General features: G+C 43.7%; 1 protein-coding gene across 2 annotated transcripts; it reads right to left on the bottom strand.

Annotated features, from left to right (window-relative positions):
- Positions 1–5883: 5883 nt before the first annotated feature.
- Positions 5884–23949, bottom strand: SYT15 (synaptotagmin 15). Of its 2 annotated transcripts, XM_065551815.1 has the most exons (9): positions 23497–23814; positions 17942–18152; positions 16989–17131; positions 15998–16293; positions 15185–15355; positions 13959–14079; positions 10785–10892; positions 9407–9586; positions 5884–7865 (listed from the first exon to the last, which is right to left on the bottom strand). In XM_065551815.1, the coding sequence occupies exons 1-9, from the start codon at positions 23501–23503 to the stop codon at positions 7729–7731; spliced, it is 1374 nt and encodes a 457-aa protein (XP_065407887.1). In that variant the 5' UTR covers positions 23504–23814; the 3' UTR covers positions 5884–7728. The 2 variants fall into 2 exon arrangements, with proteins under 2 accessions (XP_065407887.1, XP_005294058.1); XM_005294001.5 differs by lacking the exon at positions 10785–10892 and having other exon boundaries at positions 23497–23949.
- Positions 23950–24408: the final 459 nt, after the last annotated feature.

Below are 24408 nucleotides of genomic sequence, written 5' to 3'. Positions count from 1 at the left end.
CTCTGGGAGCTATCCCATAGTGCAACACTCTGTTGACGCTCTGGACAGCAGTCCGAGCTCGGGTGCTCTGACCAGCCACACAAGAAAAGCCCTGGGAAAAGTTGAATTCCTTTTCCTGTCTGGGCAGTTTGAATCTCATTTCCTGTTTGGACATCGTGGCGAGCTCAGCAGCACTGGCAACGATGCAGAGCTCTCCAGCAGAGGTGACCATGCAATCGCAGAATAGAAAGAGGGCCCCAGCATGGACTGATCAGGAAGTCTTGGATCTGATCGCTGTGTGGGGCAATGAGTCCGTGCTTTCGGAGCTGCGATCGAAAAAACAGAATGCGAAGATCTACGAGAAGATCTCCAAAGCCATGACGGAGAGAGGATACAGCCGGGATGCAACGCAGTGCCGCGTGAAAATCAAGGACCTGAGACAAGGCTACCAGAAGACCAAAGCAGCAAACGGATGCTCCGGATCCCAGCCCCAGACATGCCGTTTCTACGAGGCACTGCATTCCATTCTAGGTGCGGCCGCCACCACTACCCCACCAGTGACCGTGGACTCTGACGATGGGGTATTGTCGACGGCCGCTTCCTCGGAGATGTTCGCGGACGGGGAAGATGAGGAAGGAGATGAGGAGGACGAGGCAGTCGACAGCGCATACAACGCTGATTTCCCAGACAGCCAGGATCTCTTCATCACCCTCACGGAGATCTCTTACCAACCCTCCCAAGGCGTTAACCCTGGCCCTGAATCAGGGGAAGGATCAGTCGGTAAGTGTTTTAAACATGTAAACATTTATTTTGATCAGAACAGGAATGGAATATTAACAATGGGTTTTTCATGATTACTTTTCCCTAGGCGCTCTACTTTTTAGTCCTTACCAGTGCAGCTACTGGAAAATTGTGTCAATATGTCCGGGGATAGAGCAGAAATCCTCCTGGAGGTAATTTGAAAGCCTTTGCATTAGGTTCCTGGGGAGAGCGGCCTTATTGCGTCCTCCATGGTAGGAAACTTTTCCGCGCCAGGCTAGCAGCAAGTACTCCGGGATCAGTGCCTCGCACAGCATGGCCGCATACGGCCCCGGTTTTTGCTGGCATTCACGCAGCATGCGGTCTTTCTCTGTGTCCGAGATCCTCATCAGAGTGATATCACTCATGGTGACCTGCTTTAAATTAGGGGAATGCTAGTATTGGGACTGATTGTCTTTTCCTTTCCATAACTGTAACCGGCGGTTTACAGCCATGCGGTGGAGGCGGGAGAGGGGCAGCATACAGGGATCTTTCCCGGGGACAGCCGTGAGGGGGGTGGGACAGGGGCAGAGTTCATGCTGGCCAGATTGCCGGCAGCAAGAACTGGCCAACGCTAGGGGCACTGCTTTGAACGTGAAAGGAGGGCACTGCTATAAATTAAGCTTTCAGCAGTCAAAAGTCTACGGCTTACCATGTCTGCCTGCTAGCCGAATTCTGCTGTCCTGCCCCCAGGCACTGAATGCGAAGGCCAAAATTTCGACCTTGTCCTGAGTGCGCATGTGATCGGTGTTGTGCATGTTCATTTTTCACAAAATGTATCTTTGTGAGGAATTCACTCCCTTTTTCCCATCCCACAGCTGCGAGTGTCTCCCGACCTACCCCGGCATCCCCCTCCCAGAGGATGGCGCAGATTAGGCGCCGAAAGAGAAGGACATGGGATGAGATGTTCTCCGAACTTATGGGCTGCTCCCGAGCCGAGGCGGCACAGCAGACGCAGTGGAGGGGAGAACATGTCGCAATACCAGCGATCACACAGCGAACGGGAGGACAGGTGGTGGCAGGAAGACCAGCAGGCGACTCAAACGCTCCTTGGACACGCTCCGGTACCTTGTAGATGTTCTGCAGGTCTGGAGGGAGGACAGAGCCCCGCTGCAGTCTATCTCTAACCGCCCTCCCCCGCCACAAAGTCCCATCTCCCCCTCACCCAAAGTCCCAAGAAGGAGGGGCGGCAGGGGCTGTGAAAACAGTCACTCCACCCCTGCAGACTGCTCAAGTACCAGACGGATCTCATTCCCAAAGTTTTGATAAGTCCTTTCCTTCACCCCAAAAGCACCTCACCCAAGCCCCCATCCCAGTGTCATCCCCTAACTGTGTAGTTGTTAATAAAAAATATGTTTCTGTTCATTACTGTTTCCGTCATGCTCTTTTAGAGGAGAGTGTGTTTGAAGGGGGGAAAGGGGGTTGGTAATTGGAGAGGACAGTCACCTTTACCAGGGTACAGACACGGGGGCAGGTTCAGCAGCAGGTCACACACATATTGCAGTCACTAGACACCCTGGTCAGTCTGGGAGGTGGTTTTCATGTTCTGTGTGGGGGGGCTATGTGAGTTTGTGGCAGGGGAGGGCGGTGACAGATCTTATACAGCGGTCCTTAGTCTGGATGACAGAGCCGCGCAGCAGGGGATCTATAACTGTCCTCCCCCGCCACAAAGTCACATAGCCCCCACACACAGAGTTCCGAAAAGGAGGGGCGGCAGGCTCCGTTGAAACAACCAGTCCACCACTGCAGACCGCTCTAGGAGCAGGAGCCTGTCATTCCTCGAGTTTAGAAGCGTCCTTTCCATCACTACGCCTGCTCCCTACCACAGTCTGCGTCCCAGTTTCAACCCTTTACCACGAAACCTGTAATAAAGAAAACGGTGTTAATGAACAAAGTTCCATTTATTTTATTTTTAAAAGTGTGTTGGAAGGGGGGCAACGGGGTGAAGGGGGTATGTAACTGGAGAGGATAGTCAACATTAAGTGGGTAAAGAAACGGGGGCAGGTTCAGCTTCTCTTTAAACAAACTTAATAGTCACAGGTTACCCTGCTCACTGTGGAACCTAGCTTTCAAAGCCTCCCGGATGCACAGCGCATCCCGCTGGGCTCTTCTAATTGCCCGGCTGTCTGGCTGGGCATAATCAGCAGCCAGGCAATGTGCCTCAACATCCCACCCTGCCATAAACGTCTCCCCCTTGCTCTCACAGAGATTGTGGAGCACACAGCAAGCTGCAATAACAATGGGGATATTGGTTTCGCTGAGTTCAGAGCGAGTCAGTAAGCTTCTCCATCTCCCCTTGAGACGTCCAAAAGAACACTCCACCACCATTCTGCACTTGCTCAGTTGGTAGTTGAAGAGTTCTTTTTCACTGTCCAGTGCAGTACTTCGGTCACTGTTTGATTGATACAGGTGAAACTCCTCATGCCCACCATCCAAGGAGGATACTGTTTGCTGGTACCCTACACTGGGGATCTACACTGACATATATACTCAAAGAAGAACGAATGATTAGTGTGGTTCTTTGAGGTGCTGTAGTCAGTGTTGACTCCATGACCCACCTTCTGTCCCTGTTTTTGGAGTCCTCAGCAACATGGGCTTTGAACTGCAAAGAACCTGAGGGAGGGTCATGGCTGCCCCATCCTTTGTGCCCCACATGGAGGAGGCAGAGAGTGGATGTGCAGCCCCAACAGACACTACTATTAAAGAACCTCCAGCCTTGCATTCATGAGGTGCGTGTACACCTACAGTGGTATCCACACCTACTACATCTCAAAGAACCACAGTTTCTGTAAGGTAAGTAACACTCAAGTGTTACGCTTAAGGCAATGGAGTTAATCCACATTTACACTGCTATGAAATCAGAATCGGGCACTAGTAGAACAATAAGTTTTAGACAACAAAGGGACAGTAGGATCTGCTTGTCTGCAAAACCTCACATGGAGTTCTTTTCAGACATCTTTTGCTGCTGTTTTCTTTTGCTGTATTAAATTTGAAGTACTTTCTGTCTCCCTCTTCTGTTCATAAACCCTGAATATGGATCTGTTAGGACCTTAGCAAACTTCAAGGTCTGTTCCTTCTGCACTGAGATGAGAATATGATGTTACGTACAGCAATTGGTCATCAGAGACAAGTGAAACAGCACTATTTTAAGCTTTGCATACACAATCACCATAACTCACTGTTACAAAAGAAACAGTTGCTGAGAAATTACTGTGTTGTGTTTCAGCTCTAGCCTATGGCACACTCATAGGTACACATCTCTGACTCTAAAAACTCTTGACTGTCCTTTCCATCAGAACCTATGCTTCTTGGCAGTGTTTCACATTGCAAGGTGAATGTTGCAGAGGGCCTGAGCCAATCTGGCTTTGAGCCCTGCCACTGCCTCAGTTTCTTCCCCTTGAGCTCCTCAGTTACTGCACTTAGGCTCTCATTTGTCAAACAGTACCCCCTGGGATCCAGTTTATTAACACATCATCACAGTTAAATGTAAATTTAAATCAAAACCAGCCTTTTTTCAGTTCAACAGTTCTTAAAGCCCCTTGCTAGACTCAATGGTTCCTAGGACTTTTCTCCCTGTCCCTCAAAGCAAGAAGCTCCAGCCAGGGCTTTCCATCTGGCTGGTGTGGAAAGACCCATCCCAGGGTCTTCCTAACCCTGAGTCTCCTGCAGGAGCCTTCTTGCTCCTTGCAGGTCTCTTGTCCACTTATTGAGAAGGCCCCTCTTATAAGAAGCATCACCTATTATCTGAGGATCAGGTGACCTCCAAGCAAACACCTAATGCCTACCTTCAAAAAGCCATCATCTGGGAAGGCATTTTAGACCTGGTATGGATGAGGGGTGGGCAAACTACAGCCTGCGGGCCGGATCCAGCCTGTCCGGGCTTTGGGTCCGGCCCGCGGGATTGCCACCCCCATGGTGCCGCGGGGCTAAGAAAGGCTCCCTGCCTGCCCTGGCCCCGTGCCACTCCCGGAAGCAGCCAACACCACATCCCTGCCCTGAGCCCCTGCCGCACCCCACACACCTCCTGCACTCCGCATACCTCCCTACACCCCAACCCTCTGCCCTGAGCTCCCCCACAGTCTGCACCCCAACCCCTGCCCTGAGCCCCCTCGTACATCCCGCAGCCCTCCTGCGCCCCAACCCCTTGCCCTGAGCCCCTTCCTGCACACTGCACCCCCTCCCACACCCTGCACTCCCTCCTGCACCCCAACCCTCTGCCCCAGCCCTACATTCATGGCCCTTCATGCAATTTCTCCACCCAGATGTGGCCCTTGGGCCAAAAACTTTGCCCCCTCCCTTGGTGTAAGTGCCAAACCCTTTAAAGGGCTATCTCCTCCTATGCCATCTGTAATTTACATTGTGGAGCTGTGCTGATATGGCTAGAGAATGACTCAAAGGGAAGTACACATCTCTACATGCTAACTGCCGAACAACTGTTGAATAAGCAATTCTCATTTGGGGGCATAGTGATAGGAAATACTGTGAAAGATGTTGCATCTTATACAAACTTAACTCATAGCTTCTGTTTCTTCTTTTCTATCTACTTTTAGAATCTGGATTAATTGTTTCATTCGCTTACATTCAACTGTGAATATTTATGCTTTCTGTATTTAGGAAGTGAGGAGATTCCAGCTAGGAAAGTGGTTGAGGACTGGTAAGTATTGCTGTTCATTCCTCATCTTCACTCCATCATAGACCTCTCTCAAGGACAATAAAAGACCAGTGGGTTAAACCTCAGCTGGTGTGACTTGCCATTGCACCACTGACTTCAGGTCAATGGAGTTATGGCATTTTACACGGGTTAAGGATCTGCCCCCAGTTCTGTCATGCCTCTTCTTTGTGGTTTTGTATTGGAGCAACCAGCATTCTCTAGTGGGGAATCAGATGTGACCTTTCCAACTCCTGTTACTCAGGTTAGCCTTGAACAGCAATTCCAACACCCATGACAACAGCCCAAGTGCAAGGTTATTGATGAGTATCCTTTAATCCCCACAGATCCATTTCTCCATCACTTCATTTAGAATTGGTGAATAGCAAACCTTACGTTGTCCCAGCACTTGTCATTCTATAATGTATAAGAAGTATGAATAAAGGAGACAGCACTGGTGCAATGTATTGGTTTTTTTATTACATACAGGATACTGTGCGGCGAGACAGAGGTGGATGTGCTGTCAACTTGAAAAGTGCAAGCAAAGAAACAAAAATCCTTTGTTTCCTAGCCCAGCAGCGTTTATATTAACAGATATAGTACATTACACATTTAAACTACATAAACACACACCATCTAGTAAAACCTAGCTAACTGAAACACATTATTATTCACCTTCATTTACAGCCAAGTTAGTTAGGTTTTACTAACTTAAGGGGGGATGCACAAAGAGTAATTTTAGTGTCCGTTACAATTTTACTATAACAATATAGTTAGCACACTGTCATATCGTTTTCTTCCTCAAATCAGACTTGCTGCATATTAGACTGTTTTTAAACAGCTTTTGGGGAATAAAATTGGGAAACCAGATCTATTCAAAGTTTTGGGGACTTAACAGTACTGATTCAAGGCAGACATAGTGTGGTCAGGTACTTTACAAGTTTCTTCACATAACCAGTCCAATATGTCTTCATCCCTGATTCACCAATATTGGACCTCTCGTACACACACTGCTATTCATAACAAACTATGAGATATGAGGATCCCACATGACTTCTCATAATTACATTGAAGCCCCCAATATATTTCACTTGAGAGCTCAGGCAGATTTGAACCTACTGTACTATTGCCCATTTCAGACATATTCCAATTCATGCTACCACCTTCAGACAGCAGCAATGTTTTCAAAAGGAAAAGTGCTCTGGTTCTCAAGAGAGCTCTACTTTTGACATATTATGTTAATTAACACTGTATCCGGTTTGAAAGGAAGCCTGTTTTATCTCCACTGCAAAGATTACAATGCTGATTGAAAATATCGTACTAAATGCTGCATTAGAAGGCAGTTTGTTGGTCTCGTTTATGATTTTAGGTTAGGATGTAAAAAGTACTGTGTTCAAGTCCTAGGTGAGCCATCAAGAAGTGAAGCTGTCCTGTTGCTTTTATTCTAATTAAAATATAATTGATTCACTTTACTTAATAAAGAAATAGAAGGAATCACCACCACAACAACAGTTTCATTCTGCCAGAGTTTAAGCTAACAACAAGGCTGTAATATGATCAGAATTTTAGCCAACATTTTCAATACTTTTACCTTGTCTTCAATGTCACCAGAAAGTGTGTTTTTGGAGTCAATAGCAGACATTCAACTAAACTGTTGATAGAAGTACAGTGTTATTTTGAGATTCACAGAAATATGTTTTTATGGCTGCTGGGTCATTATAAACCAGATTCAAATTTACACTAATTTGAAATATAAAGCAGTTGTCCTGGATAATTCAAATATTTACAGTGCTTACTGTATTCAGCTGACATATTTGGGGCCTGATTGACCCCATTATGTTACTCCAGTTCTATGCCTGTGGCACTCCATTAATTTCAGTAAAGCTGCACTAGTCTAGAACTGAAGTAGTATAGTGGTGAATCAGGCCCAGTATCCTTAAGGACCATTTGTAGCTTGTTTGGGGTTCAGTCCAAATGAGGAAATTAGTGACCAAGCGCCAAGATTAGCAGCTCAACTAACTGGTCACGGGATTAGGATACTCATGTTTGTCTTTCTGCTTTTTGTGATCTGCTGTATGTTGACCAAACAGTACATTTTGGAGGGAGAGGGAAGATTTTGTTTCAGCCAAGGAGAGACTGAGTTTTCTGTATGTTTAGTGTAGAATAAATGTTAAGTTGTTGGCTGGTTGCAGAGGTTAAATGGTGGAAAAGTTTTCTGTGCGTGTCTTTGATTCAGAAAAAATATGAGAGCTTCTACATTTTAAAGGAGTCCTTTGTCTTTCAGGTGGAGTGATGCTGCTCAGTTAGGTGTTGCGGCAGAGAGCATGCCATCGTTTAACCAACTCCTTGGGCTTGCTGATCATTTCATTCCAGTGTTCCAGCTCTTTGCCCCTTGTGTACATGAAGGGCCCAACCACTACACGACCCAGCAGGTGGGTTTCTGAATAGAAAAAAAGAATGTGGTTAGTGGCCAGCACCCATACTATGTTCTGGTTAGATCCTTACCTAGGAGTGGAACAACAGCATTTCTTTTACTGTCTGTATAATAAGAGAGAATTTTTTTTAAATCAAAATTTCCAAAGAGTGTGCTATAGATCTGGGGCTATAGTGTTCTCTCAGTACACACACGTTAAAGATGATCACCCCCACCACTGCAGAGTTCCCACCAGTGACTCAACTGTTGGGAGATATTGTAGGTGGTGCACACCCAGTCAGATCAGCTTCGGCCTGTTCCATCACTTACAGTGTACTGCCAGTCAGAGCTACTGTTCTGGGCAGACTGATCTTTATCTCTTCAAAACCTTCCACCTAGAGATTTATTTCAAAGATGTGCCCTGCTGTGGTCACCACCAACTTGGCTAGGATTCAGACCAATGTTGGAAGGTGAAAGGCTTTTGGCTCATGGAGGAAGCATATTTAATTAGTGGAGCATCTGACTCGGAGTCAGAAGATCTGGGTTCTGTTTCTGGCTCTACCAATGACTCCGTGACAGTGGGCAAATCACTTAACTTTTCCAAGCCTCAATTACTCATATGTAAAATGGGGATGATCATCTGAACCTGCCTCACAGAGATGTGTTAACAGTTAATGTGTGTAAAGCACTTTTAAGATCCTCACATAAAAACTGTTGTATATTTACATCTTAATTACAATGCAGGCCATTACCGATCCCCCAAAGCCAGTCCATTCACCTAAACATTTTATATGGTAACCCCATAAAAGCTTTTGTGTTTCAATACTGAATTCATGCTTGGGCTAGAGAGAGCAGAATGCAGCTGCTAATATACAGGAATTGACTAGATTGCAGCAGTTCTGGTGCTGATTTAAAGTTTCCGTTAATTTCAAACCTTTGGAACAGGATTCTCTCCTTCCCAACCCGAATTTCAAATGACAGGCTGTTGTCTGTCTAGATTACTTCCTTACTGATGTTGCTGTAAAGCAAGTATTGGATTTATGAATATGTGTGTGGAGAATTTCCAAATGTCATTCTAATATCACATTAGATATCTAATATCAAGGAACATTCCAGATATATCCAGTCTCTGAAAAACATGTAAGGAACATACCCAAACAGACTAGTGAATGGCTCTAAAATGATTTTTGTTTGTTTTCCTCACTGTGAGACTCAAAAATGTACATGATTAGAATGCTATAGAATGAATGACATCTAACATTTGAATTGTATTTAAAACCATTTTTTTAATGTCAGCTCTTTTAAGCTTTCTTCTGGTGGTTTAGTCATCTAAACAGCTTCTGAAATACCTGGCTGCCCATTAGCTCCTGATGGTTATCAGTGCAGGTTACTGTGACACTCCTGTGTTTAGAATTATCAAGAGTAAACCTTGCCTTGCTGCAAATCTACAAGAACCTAGGAAGAGCTTTAGCGCTTCTCGACTCTCTATGAGCTGAGGGGTGAAAACATTATCTACTATCTGTTCTTATAAGTTTAATATCTCAGATATAGTAAATTCTGTTTCTTACTGTCTCCCTCAGCACTCTGGAGCACAGACAGGCTCAGGCTTGCTGTATCCAGCTCCGTCTGGTCTGCCTTGAAGCTGAAGGTTTCGTTATAGACTGGATTGGGAGATCCCAGAACAGCTGTTGTCTTTTTACATTTAATGAATTTATTGTGGTTCATTAGGGACACTTTGATATACACACCTGAAGTGAAAAAAAAATTCCAAGGAGAAGAAAACAACATGTCAGGGGCATTTGAGAGAAAGGATAAAGATAATTCAAAACAATTTCATGATTTCAGAAACTATATTTAAAACAAATTAGGTCATAAAACTAATTAGATGAAAGCCTTATGACACATGCAGAAAGATGGCAATATGCACTGACATTATCTAGTGAGTACACTAACTATTTAGACCCTCATTCGGGAAGGCAGAATCCCTGTTCCAGACAGCACCTAAACAGGTAGTTAAGTCTCATTGACTTTTTATCCTCCCTTGAGTGGATGGGTAAATTTGCGGAAGGTATTGGCAGTTGGGAAATAAAGAGGTGGCTGGGAGCTGTTTAAAATTGTCTCTTTGTTTGGTTGATTATTTCTTCTAACAGACCTTGCAAAATAGAAAAAGAAGGGTGAGGTGGGGGAAGAACAGCGAGAAAAAGTCTTCCTTGCTTCCTGTCTGGACTGACCCTGCTCCTCTGTGTTGTTCAGCCAACATTTGAAAATAAGAGCCAAAGCAGCCTCTAAATTATTCCATTTTCCCTCTTCATCTTCAGTATTCACTGGCAAGCATAGAAGAAGGTTGATTTTAGTGGCTAAACAGTAATGTTTTCCTGAGGGAGAAATCAGAGCTCCCCTGCTGCAACTGTTTGTTACTCCCTGCCAGTCAGGGAGAAGACGGCAGAAAAAATCCAGGCCCACCATAATTTCCAGTCTTTTGTTGCAAAACTAATTAAAAATATGTTAAGGCTGGTCCTGAACAGTCTGATTCACTGGGGAATGGTATGGGGAGCCCAATCACCTTCAGAGTAAGAACATAATCCCACTCGCAATTAGTAGTTTTTGAAGATTAAACTCTAGGAATTGCCATTTTGAGTCAAACCCAAAATCCGTATAGTCCAATATCCAGCCCCTGAGGAAGGGGCAAAAACGTAGCAATAGGCAAATGTAAGAGACACCCCCCACCCCTACCCGACATAGATCTCCTCCTGGCCTCTATGGTTCGGGATTGACTTAAACCCTGAAGCACAAGGTTGAATATCCCTTCCAAAATGTTGTTATAATTAATTATGTTAACTGGATATATAATAATTGAATATTCTTGATTTCCATATAAATATGCAGTCTCTTTTTTAATCTTGCTAAATTGGTTTTGGGTGAATGTAATTTCTCAGTTCCTTTTACCTCGTATCTTGGTTTTGCATGAATAATGTTCTTTGATCAGAAGAACAATTGTTTTGGTATCATTGTGGATTATCCTTATAGCTAGAGAACCAGCTTTTGAAGGGACATCTGGAAGTTCAAGTAAATTATAGATAATGTTTGAGATGCTCTGGGACCCACTGTAGCTAGTACATGAGACTTTCATCTATAGGGACCTGAGTTCAACTTAAATCTCAGGTGACTTATTGATCCTGCTCCCCTTCAAATCAATGGAAATCAGTGGATCCAAACAGGAGTTTGGAGATTAACATTTTAGTCCTGGTTTATCCACATCACAAACTTAGTTAGTCAGCAGTTTCTGCTCAAGAGGGACCATTGATTTATCATAGTAGTGGCTTTTCACACAACAGCTGAGGTACGTTGATTGTGGTATGCCTTGGCTTAAAGAAGTTAACCCATAAACTGCCTGCACTAAGCCTGGGTCAAGCCACTCCTCATTTTCACAAGCACTACAGTCACTCAAGTTTTAATCAACCAGTAAACATTCCTTTATTGGCCTATACCTTGCAATAGAATACAAAGCCCTTGCTCCCAAGTTCAGCTCTTTGGGGAAGGGACCTTTTCTTTGTCCTGTGTTTGTACAGCACCTAGCACATTGGGGTCCTGGTCCATGACTGAGGATCCTAAGTGCTATAGTAATACACATAATCATAATTAACAACAATCAGTATGGAAACAGAGAGCCTATAAACTGTAAATGTAAGAACCTTCTCATTCAAGTTCTTCCCTTTAGGATTTGCCAGAGAATCTGCAGTCACTAAGTCAGCTGTAGCAGTGGGCATTATCAAAGGAAATAAGAGCTGTTTGTTTAAAGGTCTTTAAATATTAGCCATTTATCCCGGGGAATTGCTTATTGACAGCATTTCCTTCCTTCCTTCCTCCTGGAGAGCTTCCACAGCCCTGTCAATGCACTGATTACTATAATAATGTGCAAAAGCCTGGCATCAAATTAACACAGCAGCTTAGTGGCCAATGTGATGAAAGAAGCAAATTGAATCTGACTCTCACTGCTGCAAAATTTAAAGTCCTGCACTTTGGGCCAGAGCGGAGATGAGCTGTGAGAGGAACACTCTCGTGTGTGTGCGCGCGCACACAAACTCTCTCTCTCTCTCTCTCTCTCTCTCTCTCGTAGAACCCCTGCCCATTCACCTCATTTGCAATTCATCTCCCAGAAGTCAGTTGTATAAACATCCTTATCTTAGCTATCTGTTCATTTCTAGTGCCCATTTATAATAGTTGCTTTCTGCCTGTCCATTATTTACCTCTTACTGCAGAGGCATTACCTGTTAGGTCATGACTTTGCTTACTAGAAAGTTGGGTATTTTCAGTGCTACTACTGTACAACTCCTCTTACAACATTCCTGGCCTAAACAAGAAAAATTCATCTCTAGTAACGTTATAACAAATTTTGAGAGAGCATTTATTCTGGGGTTAATAGCATGATTCCCACTGCCTGGATGTTTATAGATATCTTGTACAAAGACAGGTTTCAGAGTAGCAGCCGTGTTAGTCTGTATCCACAAAAAGAACAGGAGTACTTATGGCACCTTAGAGACTAACAAATTTATTTGAGCATAAGCTTTCGTGGGCTACAGCCCACTTCGTCGGATGCATGTAGTGGAAAATACAGTAGGAAGATATCTGTATTTTCCACTACATGCATCCGACGAAGTGGGCTGTAGCCCACGAAAGCTTATGCTCAAATAAATTTGTTAGTCTCTAAGGTGCCATAAGTACTCCTGTTCTTTTTGTACAAAGACAGTTCATCTCCATCAATGAGACAGTGACTCTACGCACTTTATAATTACAGCTACTGAAGATCTCTATAGAGAAAATTAAACTGTACTCAACTGTAAGAGAAAATCTTTTACATTGATATGGCTTCTTTTATCCCCAATCACTTCACACATCACTAGAGACGGACACTGTTGGATTCAGAGATGTATTTGAATATCCACCAGTTCAGGTTGTTTGGATCTGTGGGTTTTTAGGCCAATCTCTACGTACATCAACTCTGAAATGCAGCCCCATCCCCACTTTCCCCCCAGACTGAAGGACAGCAACCAGCTGATATTCACTACATAAAAAGATGTTGGGAGAGTAAAGCTTGGCCAAGGACACCAGGGCAAACCATTTGTATCCACAGTTAATTGCAGGCACAATCCCCCAGGCCTCCTTATTTGTAGACACAATATTATGCCTCACACACATGGAGGCCTGGTTGAGACCTATTTTCAAGGTCAGGCCCTATTTATCCAGATGCGCCAAACAAAAGCTTTGATTCACATTGGATCTACATACTGGAAAAAATGGCCATCTTTAATTAACGAGCCTGAGTGATTTTAGCACTTGGAGATTTCAAATTACTAAAAAAAAAAAGGTATGATCTGACCTAAAGCTAAGGGAATTTCAGTGCTAGCTATTACCTGAGCAGCAAACATCTACTAACAGGCTATATTAGTGCTGTTACACAAATATGCATTTTAAACCTATATTTATTTTTCATGGTTTGAAAGTTCAGTAGTGACTGTATACTTGTCCAAAGCCATGTTTCCTGCCTCCTCTATCTGCTGTGCTTTTTCTTGCCATCAATCTTTGTCTTGAGCAATGGACATGTTCAAAAGATTTCCTTGCACACTGAGCCCTAGTCTGCCTTCAGTCCACATGCTGAAATCCCAGGGACATCTCCAAAATGGCCCGCCAGAATTATACCTTCCAAAAATCATTTGCTTCTGGGCTGAACATTAACTGCAGAAATATAGGGTTTGTCCTGGACATGCTCTCTCAACTGTAATAGCAGATTCACTGGTGCAATGCTCTACCTGCAACTTCCTCAGGTTGTAATGGAGGCAAAGCAGAAATCATGTCACAACAGGATTTGACAAGTGTCTTGCCTTCCTTTCATTTCCCTTCTCTCTACAAACCAGTTTCCCACCCAATGAATATGCAAACAGCAAATATCCAAATCTAGTTAGCACAGGAACACAACACAGTTTGCTTCTGTGCAGAAATTAAATCTCCCTAGTGTTTGGTCGTTCAGTGGAGTCACTTAACGTAAGCACTGGGAAGATGGGCCAGGAAGAAGCAAACCAGAACAGGAATCCAGGGGTAGTAACAGAGGCAGGTAATACTCACTGGCAGCATATCTCTCATCCTGGAATTTTAATCCCTTCGCTCTCAGCACCACTACAGTGAGACGGCCCAGGTAGTCATTGTAGCTGAGAGAAAACTGGATATCGCCGTACTCTGAAGGAGGCTTTGGAAGCGGAAGGTCACTATTAAAATGCATCTAAAAGGCTGTCTTTTCAGTCAGATATATTGGAAAACAGTGATTTCTGCCACTTTAGGAATGGGACATGAATTCTAGCATCTCTGTATTTCACTGTAGGGGTATTTGAAATCAGACACTAGTATAATTGCCTACATAGTGATTATTGCTCTATGCTTCTTTGCAGGAGATTTTGGCTTTATCCCTCCCAGTAAAACCTGCTTGCCCTTATTCACATAAATAGTTATTTACATCAATGAACAGGATTTGACCCTTCTTTCTGGATCCCAGTCTCAGCTGTGCCTCTTATCCACCCAACACTATCAAGGTGTCATTCCCTACCTGGCCACCCGTATTCACTCACTCTCTGCCCCTCCCCCAAGGCAGGAAACCATATTCTCCTCCTCCCGGTTCCCCAGCACCAGCAGGAGTAATACTGTAACTCTGCATTGTAACAGTATGAAGTATTCTTAGAATTGTCACTAACCAAGTTTCTGGCTTTTCTGGGTTTACATAAATGGTGGTCAAACTGTCTTCATGTGTTATGAAAGTATTACCCACTGAGTCATATTAACACACTTGAAAAAAGTTTCCCTGAAGGCTTGCCAGCAGCTTTCCTGCATTCCTATCCCTCCTCCTCATTTGGGATACAGCATCGTTCATCCTGCTTTGTGCTGGGCCTTTCTGGAGTCCCCATTAATTCATAACACAAGCAAACAGCAGCAGGTGTTTTTTCATTTGGCTTTACGCCTCATCCTAGACATTGGGGAGATAGCTGTGTGCAGATGCAGCGGTTTCATTCCCGTGCTAAACACTGTGATGGGAAGCATTAAGTGTTATAGTGCTGCATGTGACACCCCCTCTCCGGCACATGTTAGGACCCTTGGTAAACTCTAATCTCCTAGCCCTTAACAAAAACAATCCCATATTTGATCTTGCCTTCCTCTGCCCCATCTATGCCCATGTGCAGGTACTACATATGTGCTGTAAAACTCCCTGGTCTCCCCAATAGGCCCATCACGATGGGAAAGCTCAAAAATACAAAACAGAGTGGTATTTGCCTAATGAATGTACCTTTTAATTAGTTGCCTACCTCCAGGTTTTCTGCTTCCAAATCTCTCCAAATTACCAATTTGCTGTCACCAGTTAATGTCTCATTTTTCAAAGGAAAAATCACTTGGCCTAGGAGATGGTGCTTTTTCTGTTTATCAACATGGTAGACTGAGAATTTCAGAGTCCGTTGATACAATGTCTTACTAGAAACCTGTACAAAAATAGGCAGAACATTTCAATATAACAATATAATTTATTACATAGCTCTGCAACTTATATCATTACCACACATGTGATGCATATATCTCTGAAATATTTTAGGGCATGTAATTTCTGTACTTAAAATAGGATATATATTTATATTTTTTATTCGCAAAATAGCTATGATAATCTGCATCCCAGTCTGACCACTGCTTCTTCTGGCTTTTGAGATTGTATTTTTTTGTGTATAAATGCACTGAGAACTATGATAAATGTAATATATTATAAAAAAATCAGAAATTAAGATGCCAGTATCTATGCTACTTGGGGCAAAACGGTGCAAACCAAATAGTGTAGATGAAAAATCAAATAAGATTTGTTTGACTTAGCTTGTAAGTTTGTTGGGGTATGGGACCATCTCTTTTGTGTTTTTTACAGTGCCTAACATAAACACACACCCCTGACTGGCCCTGGCAGTGCAAATAATAATAATAAACTGCCTCACAGCCAGAGAGCATTGTGACAATGTATGTGCTGGGAAAGGTCTGCCATGAGATGACACAGACCTCCTGGCTGCACAGCCTAGTGATCTTGTTTCCCTGACATCCAGAGTGACACATCAGATGTACCATCACAGTTAAAAGGCAAGTACCTGAAAAATAAAATTTTCATCAAACTGAGGGTTGAGGGTTTTGCGTTTGGTTTTGGACTGAAGGTAACGCCTTTCATCAGGCAGCAGATAAATTTTCACAAAGGGACTGCAGGAATCTGTAGGAGGCTGCAGTTTTCTAGCTTTTATCAAGGAGACGAGAAGCCTTTCAGCCTCTTGCTCATATTCCACTGAGAACCAAAGACGGCCAATGTTGCACTCAGGGAAGTCTGTCTCACTCTTGTCTTCAGGGAACTTGTACAGCTCTGGGTTGATAGACCCTATGACATAAGCTCCAGCTTTGCAAAATAAAAAACAAAACCAAGCAAGTTAACCTCAGACTACAGCAGTGTTTCTTACAGCTACTGCCTCTTTAGGGAAACCATGTAAAGCTCTTCTTTATTCACAGTCTATCTCTGTGTATAAATTCTGCATTTGAATTCCTTTTCCCTCAAAGGTTGAGGAGAGTTTGTAGAGTCATCTCTTTTCTTCTTAATATTGTTATGGAGGCTTCTGTAGTGACTCTGCCATGGACAGCTACTTGGGGAATGTAGCTGATGTTTGTTCCAGCCCTCCAAAGTGCAGCACATGGTCTCTTCTGCAACTGGCCACCCCTGCCCCTTGTGGGAGATGCTAACACTGACCAGACACTAGCCCCGAGCAGCCCTTGTGTTGTCCCTATATCAAAGATACAAGGAAAGACTTGCTTCTTGTGCTCTACCCTCTCCCTTGTACAGCAGTGTAAGGGGTGGCCCCTGTCTGGCCCAATTTCTATCTAAACATACAGTATAGTGTTTGGGGCTATTACTGAAGAATACTGTAGTGTATCTATACTTTGTGATTTATATATATATATATATATATCAATATCAATATCACTTCAGAGTGTGGCCAGATAACAATTGTAGTGTATAATATTTGCACAGCAAATGTGTTGCACAGTACTCAAGCTTCCTTTCCAATAATCTGTCCCACCTTTGCAGTGTCATCATACCCAAGGAGTGAAAAGAACACCGGGGCCCAGACTCCGGAGTCACGTAGGGGTCACTGTCCTCCTGAACATGCTCTCCATTTGTCAGGTTAATCCAGTCTCGCCCATGAAATTTTGGTGGAATGATGAACGGAACGCTTCTAGTTCTGCTCAGAACAACAACAAACAACTCTTCCAGTTTAACTAAGAAAACCAAACTCCATCAGAGAATAATACATTTAGTTGTAGTTCCATAGTTTTGCAGAAATTGTTTGTAGCTGCATTAGTCCGTAGGTGGACGTGATTGATAATGCAATACCCCTTGGTTAGCCCATATAAAAATCATAGAAAGTTATTTATTTGTATGAAGGTAGCACCTAGAGGTCCCAGTCAGGGATTTGTGGCCCTCATTATGGTGGGCACCTTACATACAAGTAAACTTTCAGTCAGATCCCCTCTCCTTCTCTTTAATTAATGCTTCAAAGAAAAAAAGAATCAATTGAACTTTTTTGTTTAGAGATTGAGCAGATCCGAAGCTCTCCAACTTTTTCAGTCGACTACTTCATTAGCTCATTAATTACCTTCCCTCGTGTCCAAAATTCCCACTGCTTGGTTCTTAAAATGTTTCATTCTAAGGACCACCAGGAAGGGCTCTGGTCCATGGATCAGAGTTTGAGAACTAACAAAGTTATCCATGTTCCACGTAAGTTTGGTTTCCCCATCTTTTTATTGTTAAATTATATTACATCATATACATCAGAAATAAAGAATTACTGAACTGAGGTTATAGTAACAGTCACTTACCCTAAAGTAATGAATCACACAGCATTTTACCTTTCCTACATGATTGATTCCCCCCTCTCCCTGCATCATTTTGGGTTCCTGTCATACATTGTGTCCCACATCTGGGCCTTTGGCAGGTATAGAAGTATGTAGCTTTATAAACAGTAGCCCATAAGAAAAAGAGGTCTATTCACCTTATGCTTTTTGGTTGAATTACAGAAGATGGCTGGGTTAAAGTCTGATCCTCCAGACTGGCATCTGGATGTGTTGGTGTGACTGAATCCGCGAGTTCCTCATAGGAAGGTTGGAGGCATATCTTCTTCCAAAGCAGGTACACTGCTATTCCAATAAGTATCAATAAAAGGATTCCTCCTATTACACCTCCAGCCACAGCAGCTACCTGTTCTGATTACAGGAAAGCATACAAAGTGGGATCATCAATACATATAGGGCTTTTGGACAGGAATATTTAAATTTAAGAAAACGCTCCTCGGAATAAGAACTTACAGTTTTTTGGTTTGCTGAAAGATTTGATGAGAATGGATTTGCTTATTTCACTGTCAATTATATTGGCTGAAACTTTGGAAATAGAATTGGACCCTCAAGAGTTTTCTTGGGGGGGCCAGTCTGAGACTGGAATGAACTCCTCCATAACCTAACGCCCATCACAAACCCTCACCATCTTCCACTCCAGCTGCAAAGCACATTTCTTTGACCTGGCTTCTCTAACATAAATATGTAGCAGCTTATAGTTAACAAAAACCTACCAAAACAAAACACTCCCCTGGATAGAGGATGGGAGAACCTAACAACACCTGATAGATATTAGTTACATCTCTTAATACTCTACTGGAAGGTGATCAGATACTATGGTGATGAGCATGGAATAAGAACTTGCATAGAATATAAGTAAATGCCAAAGCTTTCTTATTTTTATTCCAATTATCATGAGAGATTTTGTAGTACTCCCATTACAGGAAAAACAGGCTAGACAGTGTAGGGTGCACATTATATCATTACTTTGATTTGTTTCCTTTTACTTCAATGTTCAGTTGAGACAATGTGTCCAAATGAAGAAAAAAGCAAAACATAGTTTAAAAATGAAACAAAGCAAAGAACCTTTAGTAGAAAGGAAGTTTAGAAACAACAAAACAGAATTAGAGGATATGTATGTTTCCTGATCTGGAAAGATCAACTCAGGCACATCATCTAAAAGTTGTATCCTGAATCCTGATTTCTTAAGATAAAAATGAAACCCCGAGGAAGCAGTTTTGTAGCCAGCAAAAATGAAGATAATTTATCAAAATATCAAAGATGCCTTTAATTTAAGATGAATATGCAGAGATTCCTTGATGAGGATCTCTTATTCAGTAAAGAACAAGAGTTAGATATTGATAATGGACCCACTTCATTAGCACCCAGGGCTACTTTACACCATCTCTGCTGGAATACAGAAGCCATAAAGAGACCATAAGGCCCACCACCACCCCACCCTCTCCCGGACAGGAACTCCATTGGAAATCAGAGTCACTATAGCTGGTGGTATGCCACCCCAAGCAGGAGTCTTTGGTGCAAGTGGCATGTCATCTAGATTCCTAGTGGGGAGGGATGCATTCCTATACCTGGCTGTTCCTGGCTGCTGGAACAGTCCAGGGCGATTGGGGGCATTGCGAGGTAACCCCTCAGGCTGCTCTAACCTGAGCTAGGGTGACCAGACAGCAAGTGTGAAAAATCGGGACAGGGGGTAGGGGGTAATAGGAGCCTATATAAGAAAAAGACCCAAAAATCAGGACTGTCCCTATAAAATTGGGACATCTGGTCACCCTAACCTGAGCTGGGGACTAAAATGTCAATCCTCAGCCCCAGAATAGAGGGAGATGCTGAGGTGATGTAAAGCCACTTTCTTCAGTGTGGCCTCTCGATCTTCTTACATGTAGGAACAAGAGCCCCCTAAATCTTTTAGCAAGTATAGTCAATGGGGCCTCTCATCCCTCCCCTTGTATAGCATTCCAAGGGCATAAAAGAGGGAGTGGCCACAACACTGCAATTCCTTCTGATCGCTGAAGGTGTGGTGAGCTCTGAATTTGCTTGGTGTCCTCTATTAGGCTTCCTTTTCTTATGCCTCACTTTTTGTAAGTGATTAATTCCACCCATGGAGTCACTTCCCTCCTAACTGCATCTGTTGTGTCCTTCAACTTTCTTCAGGCCTCCCCTTTGGCTTTTAACTCTTCTTTTGAAGGTCCAGACAACCTCCCTCTACTGGCTTAAACCCCCTCCATAAAAAACATTTTTTCTGCAAAGACTTTCAATGCTGATCATTGCAAAATTTCTCAAGTTCATGCTATCCCCTGGTGATATGTTTTGGGGTCACATGGGCTGGAGCCACAAAATCTAGATCTGGAGCTGAACTTTCCCAGAGTTTGGTGGTATTTGAAACCAGGCTTCTCTCTATTTTCTGAATTGTTCTGGCTGTATTTGAAGTTCTGAACTAGATTCTAAACTCTTTTTCTGATGGGAGGAAAAGTAATCCTGTCTTATTTGTACAGCATCAAGCACAGTCTGCTCTCAGTAACTAATACTGGATAAAATAGCTCAGTGGTTTGAGCATTGGCCTGCTAAACCTAGGGTTGTAAATTCAATCCTTAAGGGGGCCACTTAGGGATCTGTGGCAAAAATCTGTCTGGGGATTGGCCCTGCTTTGAGCAGGGGGTTGGACTAGATGACCTCCTGAGGTCCCTTCCAGCCCTGATATTTTATAACATATTTGTTCAGATTTTCAAGTGACCAAATAGTATAAAGTATATAAATGGTTCTCTGGTAGTGATACCTCCGATATACTTCACACATTCATGTTATTTATGAATTCCCTGCTCTTCTTTATCTCCTCCTGAGGTGTGGTAAAGAAGCTGTATTTAATCAGCAGCCTGCATGGTAATACCAGCAAAAACTATTCAATCAAAGATTTTTCGGGCCAGAAAGCACCATTAGATCATCTAGTCTGATCTCTGTGTGATTAAATAAAGGTTGTGACCATACTTCTTTTTTGTTTCTTTATTTTTTAATCTGCTTTTATATCTTCCCCCTCCTCTCAACCTTTTCAGTTTTTCAGAACAATGAATGTCATCTTTTTCTTGTAATCTGAAGATAGTGTGTCTAGAAACCAAAACATATCCAGCCTATGATTGTAATAATTGCTCTGGGAAACAGGAAACTCATTTGCCTGTTTGCTGTGGATTAATATTATTCTTGAATGTCTGGGTGTGCTAAACTGGTAACCTAATTTCTTAACTGTTGCATAACTTTGACGTTTGGAGAAACTGGCAACTCAGAAATTCACTCTTGAGCAAAGAACTTCTGTAGATGCACATTACCTGTTAGTCTTAGAGAGCATACTCATAAACTTCCACTGAAACACTCATGCAGGTAATACTGGCTAATGTACAAATCTTCATCCATTGCTTTTTGAAGAGCAGAGTGAGAAGTGTCTAATGAAGGTAAGTCTTTTAGCTAAATTCCATGATAAAATGAGCACTGGTAAAAATGAAATAGTTCCACAGGTGTAATATCTGCACTGCAAATGTTTGTATGGTTGATGGTTTTATTCTCCACTCTGATGTATGTATATTAAAGAAAGGCAAGCATTTCAAGGGCCATAAAAGCTTAACCCATTTATCTTCTTTGCTATTTATTTGTTTTCAACATATTTCCTTCTCTCCATTTCTGGGCACTTACTCCCTTTCCAACTATCCTGTGTTCTGCTTACGTAGCCTGCCACGCAGCCTTATCCACACAACCATCAGTGACAATAAACCAACAGGTGTTGTGGTGTAACTACAACAGCCATCCATGGAATGCACTGAAGTAAATCCAAAGAGAATGAGCTCTTAACATTTGCGCAAATTCAGTGAGATTAATTTGTTCACTGTTGAATCACATCATTAAACATTTCTGATCCACTTACCCCACCCATTGACAGCAAATCCATCTTTTATTCATATTTGGGTAAATCAACAGGAATTTTATTGGGTTCAACAGAGCTTCTTAGAATTCACACCCCGTATCTAAAGCAGAATTTGGCTTATTGTCCTTTTAAAGCAGTTTGCCGTATCTGTTTAAACCAACAGCAGTAGCCAATAGATTAGGAGGATACAGTGCAGTATAAATCAGAAAGACAGCCATTAAAATAGGTGTGATTGGTTGTGTATAAGAAGAAAAATGTTTGTATGATTAAATAACTACCTATGTTCATGAGAAATTGGTGTACTCTATGTATGATATAGAGCATAGGAGTTAGAGATGGAAAGAACCAGTTAGAACATTCAGTTAATCTCCTCCAACCTCTTGCTTTGCAAGGATGAGCTATCAACATGTGTAAGATACTGCCCTTGATTTTAGCACACACACACTATTTTGATCGGTGGATTTTCTGTCTCTCTCAGGCTTAGAGTCTCTTGTTTGCAAAAGTAACTGTATATATAAGCTTTCTCCTCCTACCACTCCCCATCCTTCCCACCACTCTCTGGTAAATCTGCAGCCTGAGAAATGACCATACCGATACCATACCAAATAAATTCTATTGTGGTTATATAGTCCGGCAGCACTGCCTCACAAATTTTAATTCATACACAAGTCTCAGATCTGCAATGTATTTTCTCTTCATTCTCATTATAGTTTACACATTTGTCTTAGCATAAACCTTTATGACAGAAAAGTGCAGAGTGTTTTCTGAAACATCTATCAGCTTTTACATTTCCTTATTTGCTTGCTCTCTCTGCCTTACATGCATTACATACAACAGACTCTAAGCAATTATTTGATAGGAAAGCAATCACCAAGGGCATATAATAAAAATCAAGTGGGAGACCTGAGAATTAGAGGGATGGTGCTTCATAGCTGGGGTTCTGGGGGAGAGCTGAATAACTGTATAGTGGTTCATGTTCACGTGTGCTACTAGAGATGGGCTGGAGCTGCAAAGTTCTGCTTTGGATCCATAACTAAACTTTCCTAAAGTGTTTATTATTCTGTTATTTATTTAAGGAGCATGTTAGCAGGATGGAGCAGGTCACCCCCCCGCCCCCCGCCCCAGCACAGAAGCAACCTGGAGATTTCAGCAACTCAGGAAGTTTAGAAAGTGGTTTATCAGAGGAGCAGTGTGGAGAGGGGCTGGATTTTTGAAAAGGAGGGAAATTTCAGGTCAGATTGGGTTCACAGGAACCTATATCAGAGAAGAGCAAGGATGAGATTGATGCAGGCATGGGGGTGCTGGAGGGGACCTAGCCATGTACTGACATGTCCCCTCTCCTGGCTGATGAACAGCTGGTAATGGTTTGGTATCCAGTCCCCTGAGACATTAGGGAGGGGGAGGTGAAGGGGGGAGAACAGCTGTGTCTGTGTGCCCCCCTCCCCATACCAGGCATCACTCTCTCCTCGGTGCTTGGGCAGCTAAGTGTCCAGTGCCACACTGACCTCCCCAGGGACAGGGCTGCTGGAACTAGGGGTGTAGGGGGTATTGCTACACCCGCTGGCTTGAAGTAGTTTCCATCATATACAGGGTTTACAGCTTAGTTCAATGGCTTTCAGCACCCCCACTGTACACATTTGTTCCAAGGACACTGGCCTAGGTGTGGGGCCGGCAGAGATCTGAGCCCCAAGTTACACCTGATTGGCTCCCCTTGGATTGGGCCCCATTCCCCACACCCCCCTCGCTGCGGGATGCCCTGGGCCCCTACAGGCCAACCCCGGCACTTACCAGACATGGGTCTTGGGGCCTCAGCTGCTCGGCTGGATCCTTTGTCCCTCAAATTCACAGGCTCTCCCCCATCTCCCCCAGTCCCCGGCAGGGCGATCAGCTCCTTGTCTGCCCTTCCCGCGACGGGGTGCACGGGCTCCCTGCCCCCCAGCAGCACTAGCAGGGCCCCAAGTTCTCAGGTGCCAGCTGGTGACTTTTTCCCCACGTGCATCTTGTGCTCCCAGGCAGCAGCCGGAGATTAGGGAGCGGGAGGCAGCGAGTCCTTGGCCAACTGGCCGCTGCTTCCCTCGCTCCTGCTGCCCAGCCTGCTCCTCCTCTAGTCACAGGGGAGCTGCTCGGTATTTAAAGGGCTGCAGGGATCTGCCTGCAACTGGAGGCTGGGCAGGGACAATGGAGCAGGCTCTGCAGTCAGCCCCTCCTGCCCACCCCTGAGGTTTATAGCATCCGTACAATAAAAGCACCAACACCAAGCCGCTTCCTTTATTGGCTTCCTGGTCCTTGAAGCTGTGCTCTTCGGCTGGAGGAGTTGGTGGGAGGGGAGGTTCCTGGTTCCTGCCTTCTGCTGGGAAAGTCACGCCGGGCTTTATCAGAGCGATGTTTGTTCAGCTAAGAAAACAGCCGTAGTCCGAGTGTATTTAACTGTACAGGTATCTAGTGTTGTTACAGCACGTTATTAAAAAGGAGTTTTCTGCCTGCAGAGCGATGCCCTCTGCACTGAGGCAGTGCAAGACCTTGAAGTGCTCGTTCGAAACCCAGCTTAGTTGAATAGGGATCAAACTTCAGGGCAGGGACTGTGGCAAGCCTGACATTCGAACCAAGGTTTTTCTCTGGGAGGCGGACTGCAGCGGTTACCGCGCCAGCCTGAGAGGCAGGGGAGTGGGATTCTGCCACTGACTTGCTGTGGGCATAGCG

Source organism: Chrysemys picta, chromosome 7 (assembly GCF_011386835.1).
Source record: "Chrysemys picta bellii isolate R12L10 chromosome 7, ASM1138683v2, whole genome shotgun sequence".
NCBI lineage: Eukaryota > Metazoa > Chordata > Testudines > Emydidae > Chrysemys > Chrysemys picta.
The sequence above is the reverse complement of the archived record's forward strand: the minus strand, read 5'-3'. Positions and strand labels throughout refer to the sequence as shown.